Source organism: Equus caballus, chromosome 12, assembly GCF_041296265.1.
Source record: "Equus caballus isolate H_3958 breed thoroughbred chromosome 12, TB-T2T, whole genome shotgun sequence".
Taxonomy (NCBI): Eukaryota; Metazoa; Chordata; class Mammalia; order Perissodactyla; family Equidae; genus Equus; species Equus caballus.
Genome location: NC_091695.1, coordinates 49,218,743 through 49,239,747, shown reverse-complemented (window position 1 = coordinate 49,239,747; position 21,005 = coordinate 49,218,743). Strand labels below are relative to the sequence as shown.

Below are 21,005 nucleotides of genomic sequence, written 5' to 3'. Positions count from 1 at the left end.
GCCTTCATCCTCTCCTAACAAGTTCACTGCCACCTCCTACAGAAGTCACTCCAGTGCCCGGTGACATAGATGCCTCCCCGAGGCCCCCCAGGATCCAGGGCCCTGCCTCTATCCACCCTCACCCACACGACAAGCAGGTCTGCTGTCCTCCTCATGGACAGAAAGGCTCCCTGTGGGCAGGGCATGCAGCATGCCCAAGTGTGGATGCCCAGCAGCCAGCACAACTGCAGGACACCTGCTGACACGCATGGCTGGACAGATGGCTGGACAGAACACTTACCCTGGGACTAAGAGTGTCTGTTTTATTCTTCATATGATTAAAACTGACTGAGGATTGTCACTTGTCATTTAAAAGGGAATAAGAGCCAACATGGAGCTAACACTCAAGACCTTAAAAACCTATACAATTACTCTGAGGAACACACCCCTTCTGTCTCTGCTCAGGACACCCAGAGCAGCAATGAGGAAGGACATTCTCAGAGTCAGCCCACTGCCTACAGCATCCGGACCAGGCCCCACTGCCTGACCACAGTCCAAACATGACCCCCAGCCCATCTCACATTGAACTCACCTCTCCTCAGCACCTGCTCTTGGAGTTTCCTGCCCAGAGACAACTGGCCCTGCCCCATTCTCCCCTACACCCTGTCTCCCCAACTCCCCGTCTCCCCCACATGCTCTCACCCTCCCCTACTCCTCCTATCTCACCCACATGTCCTCACCATCCTAGCCTCCCCAGCCCTCTTTCCTGGCTGGTCAACAGTTCAGCTCAAGACTCACTTCCTCTAAGAAGCCTTCCTTGACTTCTGCACTAGGGCAGCCTGGCACTTCCACTAAAACACAGCCATGTGGTAATTAAGCACATGCCGCTCAGCACTGAAGGGCCAGTATTGGCCCCCAGCCTGGCCACAGTGGCCACAGCCATTCAAGAAATGATCTCCAATAAACCTGAGAGTCTGACCACGTGCACAGCCATACATGCTCAGAAGCTCCTGGCCTTTCGTTCTCAAACCAAACACTAGCCCAGGGGCAATCTTAAAAGTCACTCATGGCTAGCTCCCACACTGGACACTCGCCCTACAAAATGTCCAAGGAGCTGCACTTTGCTCCCCAGAAAGACAAATAAGAAACAGTTACAAAATAAGCGTTATAAGCTTATAAATAACAACACAAGCTCACGCTGAGCTCAAGGCACCTTGGAGAAAGCAGCACCAGACCTGCGTGCGTTACACACACAGCTCAGGCCCTCCTCCCTGCTGTCCGCGGGCTACCAGGAACTCCGCGCCCTAAGACTTTGTATTATGATCAGTGTCTCACACAGTAAAAAAGCATTTGCTCAGCTTTGACAAATTGTTAGGTATGTGCACACATTTTGCAGATGACAAAATAATATGATAAACTAAGACTACCATACTGTAAACGGTGGCTCAGACTCTTTCCTTCCAAGACACAACAGAGAGAGATAAGGAAATCATGCCAACCAAAGAAGTATGAATTCAAAGCTTCAAAATGACACAGACTTTTGCCCACAGGAATCTGAATTCACACTCGCCTCAGTCGCAGACCACTGAAGGCTCATTTGGAGACTGAGCTACAAAAGTATTTCACTGAAAGGCTCGACAGTGCCAGGAAAGCTTGCTAGCAGGGGGACTGTTTAGTTATTTTGAAAGCCTGAAAGGCTCTACCGAAAACACTGATTAAAAAGCTAAAGCAAAGGAATCTTTTCCAGCATCCAGCAGATTCTCAATTAAGTCTGTGGACAGAATCACAAACACCAAGGAAACGCTTCGGCTGAGATTCACAAGCATCCGCGGACAGTGACAGCACAAAGGCCATGAGAACTCACAATCTCCTCTCGAATGGAGTAGTCGGCTGTCTCCAAGTAGCTCAGCATCTCGGCCACAATCTGCTGGGCATTGCTGCGGTCGCACATGGCGTAGAGGAGGTCCACGGCCCGCTGCCGCACACTCACGTCCCGCTCCGTCTGGGGGAACGAGGCACAGAGAAGCTGTGAGCAAAGCCTGGGCAGGCTGGACGGTGGCTGTCCACTGCGATACACGCACTGCCCAGGCCCAAGGTCAGCTGGCTTTCCCACAGTCCCCACCCAGCCAGCTCAGTATCCCTCTCTGTCTCAACACTCACTCTGAGCTCTCCTCACACACCATCTGAATCCAGGGAACCCAACAGAGAGTCTAGTCACACAGAGCCCCTCACATGCCAACTCGCTGCTCCCCCTCGCTCTCGCACTTGGGCCAGGCAGCTCCGACCTGCTGGCTGAACTCTGAGGTGGAGCGCCTGCCATCCCTGGGGATGGGTCAGAGGCCTCTCTTGTGCTGGTCACAGGCCAGCACCTAGCATGCCGCTTGGGAGCTTGTCACAGTGCCAGCTCTTGGGCTCCCCCAGACCTGATCCTCGGCTTCTGTGTCAGAACAAGACCCCAGCGGCCCCTCAGCATAGGACAGCCTGAAAAGGGCTGGTGAATGACCGAGCAATGTGCAAAAGCAAAGGCAAGTCCTTCTGAACAGGCAGTGACTGGAACAGACACCAAAACCAGGACCAGGAAGAATTCAGAATACCAAAAAGCTAAATCCAAACCCTCGCGTGGCCTCTCGCACAAAAGACGCACCTGAAATGTGTTAAGTTACATGAAAACACTTAAGTTACGTTGTTATGTAAGTTACAAATGAAGGGACAATCAGACCTGTTCTTAACGACAAGCCCGGGACCAGAACAATGGGTTTTGTAGCTTCCCCGCTAGCCTTCAGTTTTCTAACACACTTGTGCAAACAACTACAACATAGCGGACGCTGTGAAATCCAACCATGATGAATGTGCCTCAGAGCCTGTTCTGGAGGCTCGTGACGGCACACGACAGGGAAAGATCACCTCGACATCGCTCTTCTAACTCTGGAATTTTAATCCCTTGAAAAAAGCAAATTTTCTTTGGCAAAGCGTAAGCTTTCTTGGAGACAAGGACAAACTATTTCATCTTTCTGCCAAAAGGAACTGTTTCTATTAATTCAAATATTTGTTACGACTCTATGTGCAAGACACAGTGTTAGATTCTATATTAGATTACTACTCGTTATGATGGCCATCTCACAGACGGAATTGCCCAGAACACAGTGCGTCTGGCCGAGCAGGGAGCGTCGTGGACTTGGAGCAGCAGCATGGCCACGCCCACTCCAGGGCCCAAGCCAAGCAGCCTTGAGCAACCCTGGGCCCGCATCAACGGCTCTCTCACCCAGCTGCTGTGCCCACCACAAGCAAGCAACACAGGTGACAGAAATGCCAGCACTTGACAAATGGCAGCACTCCCCGTGGTGATGAAGGACCCCCACAGGCGGAGCACTTGCCTTCAGAGCATTGGTGACTGTCTCGATGTGCGTCTTCACCGCCTCGTGGGAGAACTCAGAGCTGGCCAGAGTGCACATGCTCTCCAGGGCCAGGTAGCGCAGGTTGGTCTCCCGGTGCTGCAGGAACTGGCCCAGCTGGTTACAAGCACGGACGAGCAGGTTTGGCTCACTGCACGGATGAAAAAAGTGGCTTGGGAGGGAGTTCCTCTGCATGCGCCTTACAGAGCCAAGTGCAAGTCAGCTGGGCAGATGGCAATGCCACGCCATGTTCATAGTCATCACACTGCTGAAGTGAAGACTTCAGGGGCCTCCCAAGACATAAAAACCTTAAACTTCAACCCTGAAGTCAGTGTTACATTCACTCTGGTCGTTACCACAGTGAAAATCAACACCTCACATACCCATTGGAGGTTTTCTGAGCATATCTGCAGAATTCCACCAACTCCTAAGAGCTGATGACGACACAGGCACTTCACAAACCAGGCAACTCCTGAGCCTCTGCACAAGCTCTCAGAGGTCACGTAGTGGCCAGAAATGTGATCTCAGCCAGAGGCAATCAGCCTTGGGAAATGGCTAAACAAGAGCCCAAAGGATGAGAAGACTCTTGAGAAATACACGTATAGACATAGATATAAAAAAGATTAGTGACTATTTAAGCCCTAATTACCAGGAAATGTAGGTTAAATCTCTTGCTCTTTACCTTGACCCTAGGATGATGTTGTTCTTTAAACATGCTTAATAAAGATAAGAAGCCTTCCTCTAATCTCGGAAATGTTGTTTCTCACAGTTCCCAAACCTGCTGCACTGTACTCCAAGGCTGTTTTGTCATGGGAAACCACACTGTCCAAACGCAGAGAGGTAGAAGACGGCTGAGAGAACACCTGCCCCAGCCCGCCTGCTCCCTGCAGCACCTCGCAGTGCACGGCAGCCTGCTGCTGGTGGGATTCTGGTGGCATCTCCCACAGCCCTGCCTGTGAGCCACAGTGTCACTCTAATAGGAATTTAAAACATGGCACCACATGCAAGGCCACATACAGGAAGTCCAACTGCAGGAGCTGAGCGGAGAAGGCAAGGAAGCAGACTCCTGCTGTCCCAGGACACCGGTGCCCTGTGGCTCTATGTTATACTGACACACATGGTCATCTCTACCACTTCCCCTAGTGACCTCGGACCAACACTGAGTGCTGCTTTGTGCCACAGGAAAGCTCACAGGGCGCACACCCCCATCCTTCTTGTACAACCTTGTGGGAAGCTGGTCAGGAGCAGGATGCTCTGGAGAAAGAGGGGAGGCCCTTGGGGGAGGTGAGACCACAGCCGGCAAAGCCAACACCATGGGAGTTGTGAAGCCAGAGAGAGAGCATGAAGCACTGGAGAGGAGCAAAGGGGTCACACAGGGAGCACGCACCTGTGTGAGGAGAAGGGTGGAGGAAACGCGTCAGGGCTCGCGGGATGGACACAGTCAAGATCCCCCGCCAGGCCTGACGTCAGCAAGAAGAGTACAAGTATATGTTTAAGAGGATCACACCGTCAAACTTGCTTTAGGAAAAGGAAGGCCAACAGAAGAAGAACACCACCGAGCAGTGACTCACCTGTCGTGATGAATGATGAGGCTGATCGCCTCAAACAGCACAGCGTTCTTGGCGTTGGAATGTTGGACTTTTTTGGACTTTGGTGGTTCTTGGGCTTTGTTCAGAATCGTCTCCAGGCACTCGGTCAGGCGGCCTCGCACAGCAGGGTCTTCTGGGCAAGACAGAAAGCTGTTGGCCGGGCTCCCCCACAGCCCACCCTGTCCTCCCGGCTGCAGGGCCTTGAGGACATCACGCCACGCGGCCTGACTGTGACAGTCATCTCACAATCAGGCGCCGAACAGTTGGTGCGCATCCCTATTCACACGGTACGGCTTTTTAAAATACAGGATTTAATAGCCAGGGTAACTACATGTACATTATACAAATAACATACATTTTTGAGATTTAGACTGTAAATCCCACACATTTACTGAGACATAGACTGTATAAGTCAAAAGAAAATAAAAATCTCAGAGACATGGACAACATACGTGATCTAAAAATTTGAGGGAAAAGGGGGCAAAATATTTTTTTTCACCTGCTATTACCAATAGAAATAAAGAAAATGTTATAAAAAGCAATAAAAGGAGAAGGAAAGTTTTAAAGTTCCACTCAAATCAGAAGAAAAGAAACAACAGACCAAAAAGGAATAAGAAAAAATAAAAACACCAGAACATCATGGCCAACAGGCACATGAAAAGATGTTCAACACCACTATCAGGGAAACGCAAATCAACACTACAATGAGATATCACCTCACACCCATCAGAATGGCTGTAATTAACAAGACAAGAAATAACACGTGTTGGAGAGGATCTGGAGAAAGGGAACCCTCATACACTGCCCAAGGGAATGCAAACTGGTGCAGCCACTGTGGAAAACAGTGGAGAGTCTTCAAAAAATTAAAAATAGAAATATCATATGATCCAGCTATTCCATACTGGGTATTTACCCAAAGAACTTGAAATCAACAATTCAAAGAGACTTTTGCACCCCTATGTTCATTGCAGCGTTATTCACAATAGCCAAGATGTGGAAGCAAGCCAAGTGCCCATCGACTGATGATTGGATAAAGAAGATTTGGTGTATATATATACAATGGGATACTACTCTGCCATAAAAAAAGACAAAATTGTGCCATTTGTAACAACATGGACGGACCTTGAGGGCATTAAGCTAAGCAAAATAAGCCAGACAAAGAAAGACAAACATGGTATGATTTCACTCATATGTGCAAGATAGACAAATACACAGATAAGGAGAACAGATTAGTGGTTACCAGAGGGGAAGGGGGTGGGGGAAGAGTGAAAGGAGTAAAGGGGCTGGATGGAAACTAGACTATTGGTGGTAAACACGACAGCCTATACAGAAACTGATATATAATAATGTACACCTGAAATTTACACAATGTTATAAGCCAATATGACCTCAATAAAATAATTTTTAAAAAAAGAAAAAACTTGTGCAAAACCTGTCTGTCAAAACCACCAACACAGGGGGCTGGCCCCGTGGCTGAGTGGTTAAGTTCTCACGCTCCACTTTGGCGGCCCAGGGTTTCACTGGTTCGGATCTTGGGCACAGCCATGGCACCATTCATCAAGCCATGCTAAGGCGGCATCCCACATACCACAACTAGAATGACCCACAACTAAAAATACACAACTATGTACCAGGGGGCTTTGGGGAGAAAAAGGAAAAATAAAATCTTAAAGGAAAAAAAAACCACCAACACAGCCAGAGCATTGCAAAACTAGCCATTCAAGAGAGAGATGGCATCCTATGAGCCACATGCAGGTGAGACGCAGAGCAGGGCCCCCAGGAAGCCACCCCAGAAGGTTTGAGCAGAGAAGCACAAGAGTGAGAGGGGTGCATGTTTCAGAAACAGCCGAGAAAGAATCAGAAACTCAAGCCTGAAATGGGCAAGTGGGGAGGGGTCTGGGTGTGAGTCCGTGCTGCCCCAGATCTCAGAAGGAAGAAGACAGCTGCAGCGGAGAAGAAGGACGGGCTGCCCTGGGCTGGCCAGGCAGGGAGGGATGAGGCAGCGGCTGGGCCCCGGGGGAAGCTGGGCGGCTGGGAGGGAAGCCCCTCCCACATGCAGACTCTGCTGCAGGGTCTGCGAGTCATACTTCAGTATAAAAGGCATTTAGCATAGAAAGTTACTTGAATTTAACAAAGAAATATCCTGTAGAAAAACAGATTAAAATATAAAGGTTACAACAACAAACCAATCTTTGTGGAGGGCAATTTGGAAGCATCTGACAAAAATTTTTATGTATGTTCTTCAACCAAGAAATTCTCTTTCTAGATGCTTACCATACTAGTCAAATGTAACATTTTAGAATAAAACATAAACATAAGATATTTTTGATGTGTATATTAAGGTTACACAGAGTAACAATTTAGGATACAAAGTTTCTAATGGTTTCAAGTTTTATTTTAAAAGATTGTTTCAAAAACTTGCACAGATCTGATACTATATAAAAGCAGAGATAATCCCAAATCATAACAGAATTGTGAGTTCTCTACTGGCTGCTCTGGGAAAGCCAAGATGCAGGCCCTTCACAGAAGGATCACAGAGCAGGAACCAGCGCCAGTAAAGGACTTCCACGGACGACAAACAGAAGCTCTGCGAGGCGGAAGCAGCCCCTGGGAGGCCCGCTGCGCGGCTGTTACCTGGGGGTGGGTAGCACTGGAGCAACCTCAGAAGTTTCACCGACAGCCAGGGAGCCGGGACAAAATAGTAAGTATAATCCTGAAGATCGGTGGATGCAGACGTAACAATCTGTAAAAACACAGGCTGATGAGACACACTGCAGGCAAGCAGGCGAGCGTCACCACGAGAGGCACCCCCCAGGGTGGAGGACACGCAGAAAGCCACACTCAGTCCTCAGGTCACGCAGTAACTGAATAAAAGGGTTTCATTCCATGTGCTGAGAATACTGAATACACTTCTCTATATTTTCGAGGTTAGGGGGCACAGCGCCGCCAGGCTCACACTGAGAGCGGCTGCCCGTCATCATTTTCAGGAACAGACCCAAGTGCTGCTGCTGTACAATGGCCATCCCACTCGGCAGGACACAAATTGGCCAAGGACACTGACCTCTCAGTACAGAATCCTATGGCACGTGGACCGAAAATTCAGATTTCCTTTGTGGACCAGAAAGATTTGAATGAAACACAAAAGGGAGAGCTTTGGTCCCTTGAAAAGGGAGAGGCTGACTTTCTGACCCCAGCCCTGCCCCCCAAAATCCCCAGGTGTGGACCCCCCGCATGAGCGCGCTGAGGCCAGAAAGCACACTTCCTTCACTCCCAGTTCCATCTCCTTGTCCAGAAGGACCCCTGGCAGGGCAGACACTCCATCAACCCTCTGAATCCATGGCTGTCCCTAAAACATTACATTCCCACTCTCACACAGCCCAGTGCCTTCTCCATCTCCTGTGTCAGAGAGGGGAGACTAGCTCCTCCCTACAAAGCTCACAGGAGTGAGGTGACCCTTTAGGCCAGAAGTGAGCATGTTCAGGAAGGGTCACCCTGACTGCTGCCCTCAGCTGCAAGATACCAGCCCAGACTCGGGATGCGGCCCTTCCTGCAGTGAGGCAAGCTCCAAGCTGTGTCAGGCACTGACGGGACAAGCAGAGCAGTTAGGTGGAACGCAGACACACGGGGGAGGAGGACAGGGACCACACCACTCCACATAATACAAAGATGGCCAACATAGGCTGCCTTTACAAGAAGTTACATGCAGCTAAAGCCATGCTGAGAGAGAAATTCACAGTTTTAAATGTACACATTTGAAATAATTATGAAAATAAAAGCAATGAAGAATTCATCTCAAGGGTTTAGAAAGAGACTAGCAAATTAACCCAAAGAAAGTAAAGGAAAGAAAACAATGACAATACAGCAGAAAGTAAATAAGGTAGGAAAAATCGCAATCAAGAGGGCCAACAAAGTCTAAAGAAATCATCGCACACCCAATGAGATACATCAAGGAGAACAAAAAGGTGCAAACACTCAGCATCCAAACTGTGAAGGATCCCACACACAGTGACTGTCAGTACAGGTCAATCTTTAGATAAATTAGCAAATGTCAAGAAAATGCAACTTACCAAAACTGACAAAAGAAGAAACAGAAAATATTAAGTCCCTTAACTTATTATTAAATAAATTGAATCCATAATTAGAACTCATCCCACGAAGAAAACTCTAAGTTCAAATGGTCTCACCAGTTAATTATGATAAAATTGTTAGCAAAGCTATAGAAAGGAATTTCCTTAATGTGATAAAGAGAACCAGCAGCAACAAAACCAGCAAACCTCATACTCAATGGAAGATATTAAAGACTATCCTCCTGAGACTAAAAGCAAGCCACCAATCATCTCTCATATTCAACACTGCAGGGGAGGGTCAAATTATAGCGATAAAGCAGGAAACACAAACAAACACAGATTGGAAAAGAAAAAAACTGTCATTGTCTGTAGACAAATGATGGAATATAAAGAAGATCCAAAGCAATCAAGTGCATAGAAAGGACTGAAGTTCATAAGTGAGTCTGGCAAAGTTGCCAACTCCAAGATCAATATACAAAAGTCAACTGCATAAACCAACACACAGTAGTTAAAAATAAAGTTCTTAAGGTATTGTTGAGAATGCATTTTCAAAATAAAATAAATAGACATAAATCTAACAAAAGATAAAGGAACGTCTCCTCAAAAAGTTATAACACATTATGTGGAACAACAAAAGACTCCAAACAGCCAAAGCAATCCTGAGAGAAAAAGAAGCAAGCTGGCGGTATCACACTCCCTGACTTCCAAACACACTGCAAAGCGAGAGGACTCAAAGCAGCGTGGTGCTGCACCAGGACAGGCACACAGATCAGTAGAACAGGATTGAGAGCCCAGAAATAAAACCGCACATCTATGGACAGCTAATCTTTGACAAAGGAGCTAAGAACATACAATGGAGAAAGGAAAGTCTCTTCAATAAATGGTGATGGGAAAACTGGACAGCCACAGGCAAAAGAATGAAAGTAGACCATTATCTTACACATACACAAAAATTAACTCAAAATGGATTAAAGACTTGAATGTAAGACCTGAAACCATAAAACTTCTAGAAGAAAACGTTGGCAGTATGCTCTTTGACATTGGTCTTGGCAGTATCTTTTTGAATACCACGTCTCCTCGGCCAAGGGAAACAAACAAACAAAAGAAACAAATGGGACTACATCAGACTAAAAAGCTTCTGCACAGCAAAGGGAACCATCAACAAAACAAAAAGACAACCCACCAACTGGGAGAAAAATATTTGCAAATCATACATCCAACAAGAGGTTAATTTCCAAAATATATAAAGAATTCATACAACTCAACAACAAAAAAGTGAACAACCCAATCAAAAAATGGGCAGAGAATATGAACAGACATTTTTCCAAAGAAGACATACAAACGGCCAACAGACATATGAAAAGATGTTCAACATCACTAATTACTAGGGAAGTGAAAATCAAAACTACAATGAGATGCCACCTCACACCCATCAAAGTAGCTATAATTAATAAGACAAGAAATGACAAGTGTTGGAGAGGATGTGGAGAAAAGGGAATCCTCATACACTGCTGGTGGGAACGCAAACTGATATAGCCATTATGGAAAACAGTAAGGGAATTTCGCAAAACATCAAGAATAGAACTACCATAGAATCCAGCTATTCCAGTACTGGGTATTTATCCCAAGAACACGAAATCACTAATTAAAAAAAGATTTATGCACCCCTACGTTCATCGCAGCCTTATTCACAATAGCCAAGATGTGGAAACAACCCGAGTGCCTGTCAACAGATGAACAGAAAAAGAACATATGGCATATACACACAATGGAATACTACTAGGTCATAAAAAGGACAAAATCGTGCCATTTACAGCAACATGGATGGACCTTAAGGGTATTATGCTAAGCCAAATAAATCAGATGAAGAAAGACAAATACTGTATGTCTCACTCATATGCGGAAGGTAAACAAACAAACAAACACAGATAAGGAGAACAGACTGGTGGTCACCAGAGGGGAAGGGGGTGGAGGGGAGGGCAAAAGGGGTAAAGGGGCACATGCGTACGGTGATAGATAAAAACTAGACTATTTGTAGTGAATATGATGCAGTCTACACAGAAGGTGAAATATAATAATGTACACCTGAAATTTACACAATGTTATAAACCAATATGACCTCAATGAAATAAAATAAAATAAAAAGTTATAACACATAATTGAGGGAAGTTAAGGACTATCTGAATAAATGGAGAGAGAAGCCATGGTCATAGATTTAGACTCAATACTTCAAAGATTTTAACTCTCTCAAAACTGACCTACAGATTAAAGGCAGTCCCAGTAGGATTTTGGGGGTGGAAGAAGAAGATAAGAGGACTTGCTCCTCTAGACATTAAGAATTACCCTCAAGCTCCAGTAACTAGGACAGCATGTCACTGGTGCAAAGACGAACAGAAAAAGTGATGGAGTGAGGCACAGACACAACCCACTGGTTTATGACCAAGGTGGCACTGCAGAGTTGGCAGGAGGGACCTTTTTAGCAGTGGTACTGGGACAACTGGATGTCATTCAAGAAAAAGTATCACCACACACAGAAACCCAGCCCCCAGGTGGGTTGTCAATCTAATGTGAGCACTCAGAACAGGGACAGACTTCATAAATAGGACAGAGAAAGCACTAACCATAAAAGAGAGGATGAGTAAATCTGACTACATTAAAATGTAGAACTCTGATCACAGAAGACTTCATTAGGAGAGTCAAATGGCAAGGTAGAGAGTAGGACAAGATTTTTAAACAGAGTAGGTTGAACCATACAAAGCCACCATTTTTGAAGACCAATAATGGTTAAATGTTGGCAATTTTGTTTGGTTCAACATAATATAACCAACAAAGGGCCCATATCTAAAACATATAAAGAACTTCTATAAAACAACAAAAAAGACAACTCCACAGAAAAATGGGCAAAAGACTTAACAGGTACTTCACAAAAGAAGATATTCAAAAAGCCAATAAATACACAAACTGCTCAACCTCCTTGATAATCAGGAAAATGCACATTCAAATCACAACGAGATACTACCCTGCACCCAGAATGGTTAAAATCTCAAGGGCCAAGATGCAGAGTGGCAGAACCATCCACACTGCTGGGGACGGGGTGGGGGGGGCCAGCTGGCACAGCCACTTGGGGAGCTGCTCTGGCACTGTCTCCTCAAGGTGAAGAGCTGCTACCCCATGCCCCAGCAACACCACTTCTGGGGTACACCCGCCAGCACCTCATGTACATGTAGCCAAGAGACATCCACAACGTAGACAGCAGGATATTCATGACAGCCTCAGAGGAGGAACAAGCTAAGTGCTCGCCCAGAGACGAAGGATAAATACGTTGTGGTCTATTCATACGAATTCTACACAAACAAAGGAAGAACACACAAAACAAATGCGATTAATTTCACAATGTTGAGCAAAACAAGTCAAATACAAAAGAATATGTGCTGTATGATCCATTCACATAAAATTCAAAACAGTCAAAGCTACACGACAGGTTCAGGATGCAGGCTGAGGCGGTGAAGGAAAGGAACGCAGGAGTGAAGGCAGGCCAGGAGTGAAGGCCCCGCGGGGAGGAAACGGGCTCCCTGGGGCTCCCTGCAGTGGGAGGGCGAGGGTGGGCGGGAAGGGAGGGCCCCAGGGCACCCGCCCACAGCCGGCAGGGTGACACAGCAGGGTGACGGAGCAGGGGTGATGGAGCAGGGGTGACGGAGCAGGGGTGACGGAGCAGGGCAATGTAGTAGTGCGCAGGCTCCAGAACACGAGCAGGGAGCTGCACTCTGTGCATTTCCTCACAGGGACAGGACATTCCTCAACTGACAAAAACGCTGAGAGAAAAGCCAACCAATTACTAACCAAGACAAGTTTTCACTCTTGAATTTACAAACTGGGCCAAATATCTTGCATTCTAAAAAGTATACTAATATATTAATTACATAAAATAACTAAGACCAATACCCACCCTGAGTTCCTGTCCCCATCACAGACTTACTCTGCTTAATCTGGAGACGGCCAGAGAGACAGAGGTTTTAAACTCTTCTGGGTTCTTTTGTGCTAAGGTGGTGATGAGACTTGTGGCCGCAGTTACCACTCCCTGCAAGAAAACACATGACAACAGACATTTCCACTCCAGTCACATACCTGAAGCTGACCTCTTGTTTTCTTTTTCTTTTTTTTTTCCTTCTTTTCCCCAAAGCACCCCAGTACATGGTTGTACGTATTTTTTTAGTTGTGGGTCCTACTAGTTGTAGCATATGGGACATCGCCTCAGCATGGCTTGATGAGCAGTGCTAGGTCCGCGCCCAGGATTCGAACCCTAGGCTGCCAAAGCAGAGCACGCAAACTTAACCATTCGGCCACAGAGCTAGTCCCTGACCTCTCATTTTAAATTCATTTTCCAAATAAAACTTTAAACTAAGAGCAACTTAGAGTAGTTAAACAAACTGGGCACCACGGCCACCCCAGACCCACTCTGATAGGCCCACAGGGGTCATAGAAATCGAAGGAGTACATATAGGTTGTTTTCTTTGAAAAAGTTCCTCTCTGAACACCGAGAAACCCAGCAAGGCTTTAGCCCAGACCCTGCAAGGTGACGGCAGCATGGGCGGCAGCAGCTCCAGGCCAAGTCACCACTTGCCCTATCGTCTTTTTCTGGGTTCAGCTCCCTGCCTGGCCCTGTGGTCAGCTGAGCTGGCTGCCCCTAACTGAAATCCTTCTTGTGTGGACTAGAGAGGAAGACATTGTCTTTAGACTCATTGAATCTTTACAAACCGGAAGTGAGAGCGTGGAAAACAGCAACTGAAAAAGCCCATTCTCCCCTTTCTGAAAAGTGGTCCAGGCCATGTCTCCGCCATCCTGGTCCCTGAAGCACCAGCAGGCCCGGATGAGACGCTCCCCTCCCTGTGGAGCCCCACACCCCGGCCTCGGCACAGGGGGAGCCTTTGTTAAGTCCCAGGACAACTGGCAGTTACTCCCAGTAACTCACGGCTCATGGAGGAAGGTACTGGTTATGTAAGAAAGTCCTCTTGCAAATATAAAAAACATAAACGAAAGATAATTATTGACTGCGCAAATTTGAACAAAGCTCAGGAAACTTCACTCAGATCCGTATTTGATTGCTCCTGTCCTCCTCCAGCCCCACTCCTGAGCGGGTGGGAGAGGGTGGCAGAGTTGCTGCAGCAGGAAGCAGACCGTGGGGTGAGGGCCGGTGCCTCAGCAGCCTCATCTGAGAGCTGTCCTGTGCTGCTCCTTTGGCTTTCTGATGAAAATGTGAAAGCCAGATTAAAGAAATGGATCCAACTGGCCTTACTGTCCATTCCTCGGCAGGCAAAGTAAGTGCCAACAGATTTCCCACCCAAACAGAGAACTTTAACAAACTCACTATTTGTAACATGCGCTAGATTTGTTAGGGCAGAGGGCATTCCCTGTGGCTCCTGGTGTCCGGGGCCCAGCCTGGTTCACCAGGAAGATGCACTAAGTCTCTATGGGATTAATCGAGCAGTCTTCTGACGAGAGTGAGTTGGGCTCATGGACTACTCTCTGTGTCCCTGCAGGAGTCTTTGAGGAGAGGGCAGTGGGAGGGGGAGACTGAGGAGGCCCATACGGCCCATGGCTCTGTCCCTCTGGCCACAGTTGGTTGCCGGGGCAACTACAGCATCTCCTCAATGGTCCCCAGCCCCTCCCCTGCCCAGGCAGCCTTCTCCACAGGCAGTCCTCCTCCTCTGACTCATGCAGGGTCAGCACATCACAGCTCGCCCCGCCCAACACAGACCTCTCCCCCACCCCCCCACCGCCAGGGTCCCCCGCTGCTCTCAGCAGGGCAAACAGGAGCTCACTTGCTCTGGATGGGCAGCTGGAACTCTTACCAGGGATTCCTGACCTGGACACCAAAGAAAGCCAATTCTCAGGCCTTCTTCAGTGGCAAAGCCAGGAGGTGTGTGACACAGAAGCCATGCCACATGGAGGACAGCACCCAAGAGAACAGAGAACACATGCAGAGAACGTCAGGGATGAAGAAAGAGCTGAGCAGGAGCACAGCCTTCCTCAGTCTGGCTCTGATGCCCCCTCTATCTCTCCCACTTCAAGCTGGGTTCCCGGGGCCTACAACCAAGAAGGCGCCAAGCAGTGATCCTGGCAAACATGTCGAGTACATGACAATACAAAAGCCAACCCAACAGCGGGGCCGCAGGATCACACAGTGTCAAAGGAGAGGAGCCCTGGTGGCCAGCTGAGTCGCAGCCTCCGCCACACTGAAAAGCGCTCAGTGCAGATGCCCACCAGCTGAGGGCTTCAGCATCTGTCGGCCGTGTGGCTGTAGGAAGCTTCCTTGACCAGGCAGGAGTGATGACGACACGTGCCAGAATGCCACGAACCTTCACAAACTAGGTCTGCAGAGCGCACCATGTCAGGGGGAGCCTAGGTACTAGCATGCACTAGCGGCCCAGCAACCCCATCCCAGGCCAACAGAGCAGACCAGGCCCTGCCTCCTCACCACCTCATTCACCAGCTCCTCGGTCCTAGGACAGCAGAATACCCAGCTCCAACCTTCGTCAACTCCTGGTTCAAGCCTGGATCTGTGCAAAGCCAGTTAATCCCTCTGAGCCTTGGTTTCCTCATGGGAAAATCTAGACAAGCCCCAACCCCTCACAGGGTCCCCCTGATGAGCAACTTGTGACCTGGTGCCTCACAGCCACCAGCTTGTCTTCCATGACTCCATGGGCAGAATCTGAACCTGACCATTCCAAGTGTGACCTAGCATGCATGACTGGTGAGTGAAGACAGCAATTCCAACTCCTCCTGCCCAGGGCCGTCCCCTCTCCCTACAACACAGCGTGCAGGTGCTCAGCTCCACTCTGAGGAAGGGCTGCCCCTGTTCAGACACATCTGTTCCCAGTAAGCACGGGAATGATGATGGAGTGAGAGCTCAGAGGCTGTCACACTACAGCAAGCATGCTGATACAGCCACCAGCTCTCTCTGAATCTACAAGAGATGATCATTTATTTTTAAGTTTTTAAGGTAGATTTCTCTTCTCGGAAAAGGTGTAGTAACCAGATAACATACTCATAGCTGTCTACTCAGCAGAAAGATCTTTCTGTTTGTGTTGAATTTCAATTCTCTCATTTATATAACAGAATCCAGGCAGGACAAGGCCACCCCGTCCAACAATGCTTCTGCTTGACCCTGCCTCCAGTGTGGACAGGGCCTTGACTCATGTCTAACAACAGCCACCAAAGCGCTCCACACCTCCCTGTCACCATCCATGACACAGGAAAGACAGTCGAGCCTGGCTTGTGGAGTGGCCGTGCAGATTAGTAAGACTACATGCCAGAATTTAGGTCAGAACCTCAGGGCACCCCCACCAGAGCCCTAAACGAGGAGCAGAGAGGATGCCATGCGGGAACACCCTCACTGGACAGGGTGTTCCTAGAAGATGCTGATCTTTGTCTCATTCATCTATGCGGCCCCAGCATGCAGGTCCTCCAGCGCCTGGCTATAGGGGGAGCCAGAGATCATGTCTGATTCCTCCTGTCCTCAGGAAGGGGAGCTCCTTGCCCCTAACTGCAGGCACTCACAGGCTCGACAGACTGAGCTATGTAAGTCTCCCCCTGGCATCATAAGAAATCACAGTGAGCTGTTTTCACAATGGCTATTCCAAAATAGGTTACTCAGTGGGGCGAGGGTGGACTCTGGTCCAGAGGCAAATATTTACCAAATGCTGGTCGTTGAGGAGGTGCACCACTCGGGACGTCCAGTCGCCCATGGGCACAAGGTCGGGAGACGTTCGGTACAAACGCAGCAAACACAGGGCAGCGCTCTGCTTCACACTGTCCATGGTATCCCTGAAAGACAGACCCCGGTGGTCATGCGAGAACAGTTGGCAGCCGCCATGCGCACCCAACAAGCCGAGCACAGCCCAGAGCTGCACCAAGGCCACTCCAGAGCAACCAAGGGACCAGAGGCGCACCAGTGGGGAGGCTGGAAGGACACTGAGAATAAGGTTGCTTCAATCTCTCCACATGATCAGACCCATGCCCACCTCCTGCAAGGGGTCTTCGTATGTACCGTGTCTGGACAGTGACGGACAATGACAACTGTCTGCTCTAAAGAGCCACCTCCACGGACTTCACATCAAACACAATCAACAGGAAAGAGTCCTGCCAACACAACTCTCTCACTGTTAACCTTATCACCTCTAAAATATCAGTTCTAACATTCTTCCCAACTGCTGAATATGACCTTGGCTACGCAGGCTGATCATATTCAACAAGCATTCCTCTTTAATTATTTGAATTACAGTATTTTTTTCTCACAATTCACTTAATAACACAATCAAAACAGAAAAGTGTCAGAGGGCTTTGCACTACCAGAGAACTCGGTGTCCACCTGGTGGCTTCCTCCCCTGCCTCCGAAACCACTATCAGGTGCCCTCCTCAGGTGCCCCACCTGCACCTGCCTTCACCCTGCACAAGCAGCAGAGGCAGCACCAGGTGCCCTCACGCCTCTCGCAGGGGCGACCGAGAAGAGTGGCAGCTCTGGGCTGGGAGCCCAGCATCCCAGAACTGGAGTGAGCACTGAGGGGCTGGGTCAGAACAACTGCAGACACCCCAGGAGAGGGCAGCTTGGAGAGCTTTCTGTTCTGGTTTTAATGCTAGTGGAGGGCACAGAATGTTTCCAATGCTCTGTTTATCCCTGCTCCTCCCTAACCCTAGGGAAACTCTGCTAAGCAACTGGGAAAGCGACAGGCCCACCAAGGAGTCCTCCAGTGGAGGCTGTCCAAATACGTCTGAAAAAGAAACAGCCAGCATCCTCAAGGCACTGACGGAATCAGTGGGGGCTCTTGTTCTGTCTGGAGAGAAGACAAGGGTTTGGGTCTATCTTTACCATCTATCTGCCTTTGGGATTTTTTATTCCTAAATGAGTCCAAACTAACATGAGAAACCCCCAAACCACCCCCAATTCTATTCCAAAGAAAAATTACTTTAGGAAAAAATTCTCTTTCGGATGCAAACACCCCTGGGGAACAGAAGTAGATATCTGTCCCTCCCTCTGGCCCCAAGCTGGCCTCATAAGGAGCAGCAGGGCAGCCATGGCCTCCAGGCCTCATGGCAGAACCTCAAGCCCACTCTGCCGAGCTCCCTTCCGCGCAGGTACACTGACAAGACCATCCTGGGTGTCTGCTATCTGTGCCACCCAGTAACACACGGCTTTGGCTTACAGTAGCCAGTTTGTTTCTATGCTTGCAGCTACGAGTCCTGACTAATACAGGAGGGCCAACCTGACCACCGTTCCCACACTGCTCCAATGCCTTCACAGAGAGCCACTCTCGGTAAGAAGGTTCGAGGAGAGGGAAGTCAACATGCGACATCCAATGGGGGGACTGGGGGATCCCTGCCTACTTTGTTTCAACTCCGTCTCCAGCTGAGGGCCCAGAGCCCAGTCCCTGGACAGCTTCTCTTTCTGAGCGCCAACTGAATCCCAGCATAAAAGGCGCCCTATCATCCCTCCCCAACATCCCGGTTCTGGTGACATGACCTTTACTTTGTACAACTAAGCTGTAACAATATGCTCTCCTCTGCACCCATCATCCTTCTGCTACTCGGCCCCATCTCTGGGCCCCAGCACCCTGAGCACTTTAGTATCAGTCCTCTATTAGTGACCTGGATTTCAAGAGTTGGTAATTTTCTTCCAGTAAGGCTCGTGGGTGCCACACTATCTAGACTTTTTGGTGTAGAACACCGGCCTACAACCTTGACTCCAGCAGGACGACTCGGCTGGGCCCAACACCAGGTCCCACAGGCCTTCTAACTTGCAGACATGGCTCAACTGTCTTCCTGCTGCAGGATTCTTTGCTTATCCTTCCATTTCAATATTCGTCCAGCCTGTGTTTCAATGCACATCCTCCTGTGTCCTTTCAATCTGCAGTGGTGGTCCATCCTTTATTTCAGGGAAATGTTCTTGAATTATCTGAATACTTTTCAGAGACTACCTCTGTTTTACATTTCATTCATCCAACAGATATTTATCAAGTACTTACTATGTACCAGGTATTGTTCAAAATGCTGGAAATAAAGCAAAAGCCATGGCAGACAAAACCCTCAGACCCCAGGGAGTTTGGGACAGCACCTCAAGCCCTCTCCAAAATGGACAAAATGGTTGTCCATTTTGACAACCAAACATGCTGAGACTTTGCCCAAGGTCCCCTGGGGCAACACTGCCGGCTGAGAACCATGGGTCTAGACCCACTAGCACTAATGAGGTGTAGGCGAGTTTTCTGACAACCCCTCCTTGCTGCTACACACCCCATACCCTCGACCCCTGCCATAGCATCCACCTGAGGCCCATCTGCACTTTCCATAGATAGAGGAACTGGAGTTGCCAGATCCTGGTCTGTCTGCGCACTGGCAGTCATCCTGGAGGACCAAGTCCTGAGTCCTGATGAAGTGCCCTAGATGGAGTCCCTTATTCAGCCAGGAGTGCTGCCCGGTGTAGGCTCCGGGTTAATTTTTTAACTCAGCAGAGCATCCTGGAACACAAAGTGGGGCCCTGTTTCAGCCGTGACCCGTGGCACAGAGGGCCCGGCACTAGCTGAAACTCTTCCAGAGCTGCCTGCTCAGCCCCACTCAGCTTCTCTCCAAATGAAAGGAAGTGGGAGGTAGGTTACTAAGCATTCTCAGGATTTGGGTGCTTGTCCTTAGTAACGCTTCTGGGAAAGGGCAAGAGGAGCCATGCCACACCACAGAACAACTGTTCCTTCTTCTTTGGCCCTATGTGAGGCTGAAGCCCCTCCGTGGTTGGTTGGTGGTTGGCAGGGTTTGGCTTTCTTCTCTAACCCACTTTAAAATCTCAGTGGTCCTGGGGGAGGGAAGGTCTGGCTGGACCTCACCTGACATCTAAACTCGTAGTTCTAGATCCAACTTTCAACTGTCTCACGTCACCCCCACTAAAAACGATGGGAGATTACTTACTTTATAAATTCTTTAAGTAGTTACATATTTGATTTATTCGACATGAGAGATACATACTTTTAGCACATCACAAGACACATACCCAGCTACGAGGATTTTAGGAATCTCCCCAGCAAACGCCTCAGCCATCTCTCGGCTGCCCACGTTGGCGATGCAGTGCAGGGCCAACCCCATGAAGGTGGGGTTTCGACTAGCCAGGTCATTCTTGATGGCGTTGTTGATCAAGCGGATCAGCTCACTGTTAGAGTTCACCAACACAGAGATGAAGAGATAGCCCTGGGTTCCAGAAAGACAAGAGAACAGAAAGCTCATGACAATCTAACTCCACATGGGTGCTGAGATACCTTGAGGACGACAACGCAGACACTTCCAGCCTTCGGTGAGCCTCCAGCACTATTCCAATCTGCTCAGCATACTGCTGTCAGACTCATGCCACCTGCATGTTAATAAAAACACCAGTTCTGTTACAGAAGCAAAGTCTCTGCTTCCGATTCTGCCATGGGACAGTCCTTCAGGATGAATCTAAGAGGCATTTAGTCAGATGTCCCCACGAGAATCAGACATCTTGGTCCTCCCCCAAGTCACACTCACTTCTCTGTGGTGACACGTCTGAGTGCCCTGTAATCACCGCTATCCTGAACAGGATGGGAAGGGGCCTTCAGGCAAAGGGCCTGCCTTGGCTGTAACTAAGAAACTATGGAGATTTCCAGAAACCCAACTGACTGCTGTCTTCCCCTCTCCTGAATCTGTCTCTGTGTCCCCAGCTTCCCCTCACCACCCAGGCCAAACTCCAGTGACACCACTGTTCACGCCCTCCCCACACAGGGGGACATAGTGATTTTCTCAAGACTCGTCTGATCACTGACCAGGCAGGTTAAACCCCTGCCCAGCTTCCTGTCAGCCTCAGGAGCAAGGCCCCATCCATAAGCCTACTCCTGCTCTCCATTCTGGCAGCTGCTGCCCTTTCAGCTCTGCACTCCCACGCACGTGCCCTTGGCAGGGTGCCACCTGCTCTGTCTGCCCTCATC

General features: G+C 48.8%; 1 protein-coding gene across 10 annotated transcripts in view; it reads right to left on the bottom strand.

The window, feature by feature from the left end:
• Positions 1-21,005, bottom strand: part of AP2A2 (adaptor related protein complex 2 subunit alpha 2) — an 89,116-nt gene that overhangs the window by 23,600 nt on the left and 44,511 nt on the right. For 5 of the 10 annotated variants that reach the window (XM_023654807.2, XM_070230337.1, XM_070230341.1 and 2 more), the window contains 7 exons: positions 20,060-20,253; positions 16,722-16,851; positions 13,004-13,105; positions 7,595-7,703; positions 4,943-5,090; positions 3,354-3,522; positions 1,844-1,981 (listed from right to left, as the gene is read on the bottom strand). In XM_023654807.2, the coding sequence (XP_023510575.1) occupies positions 1,844-1,981; positions 3,354-3,522; positions 4,943-5,090; positions 7,595-7,703; positions 13,004-13,105; positions 16,722-16,851; positions 20,060-20,253 (990 nt within the window). Of the gene's footprint in view, positions 1-1,843; positions 1,982-3,353; positions 3,523-4,942; positions 5,094-7,594; positions 7,704-13,003; positions 13,106-16,721; positions 16,852-20,059; positions 20,254-21,005 lie in introns of all 10 variants that reach the window. The other 5 variants (XM_023654806.2, XM_070230334.1, XM_070230340.1 and 2 more) reach the window with 1 other exon arrangement.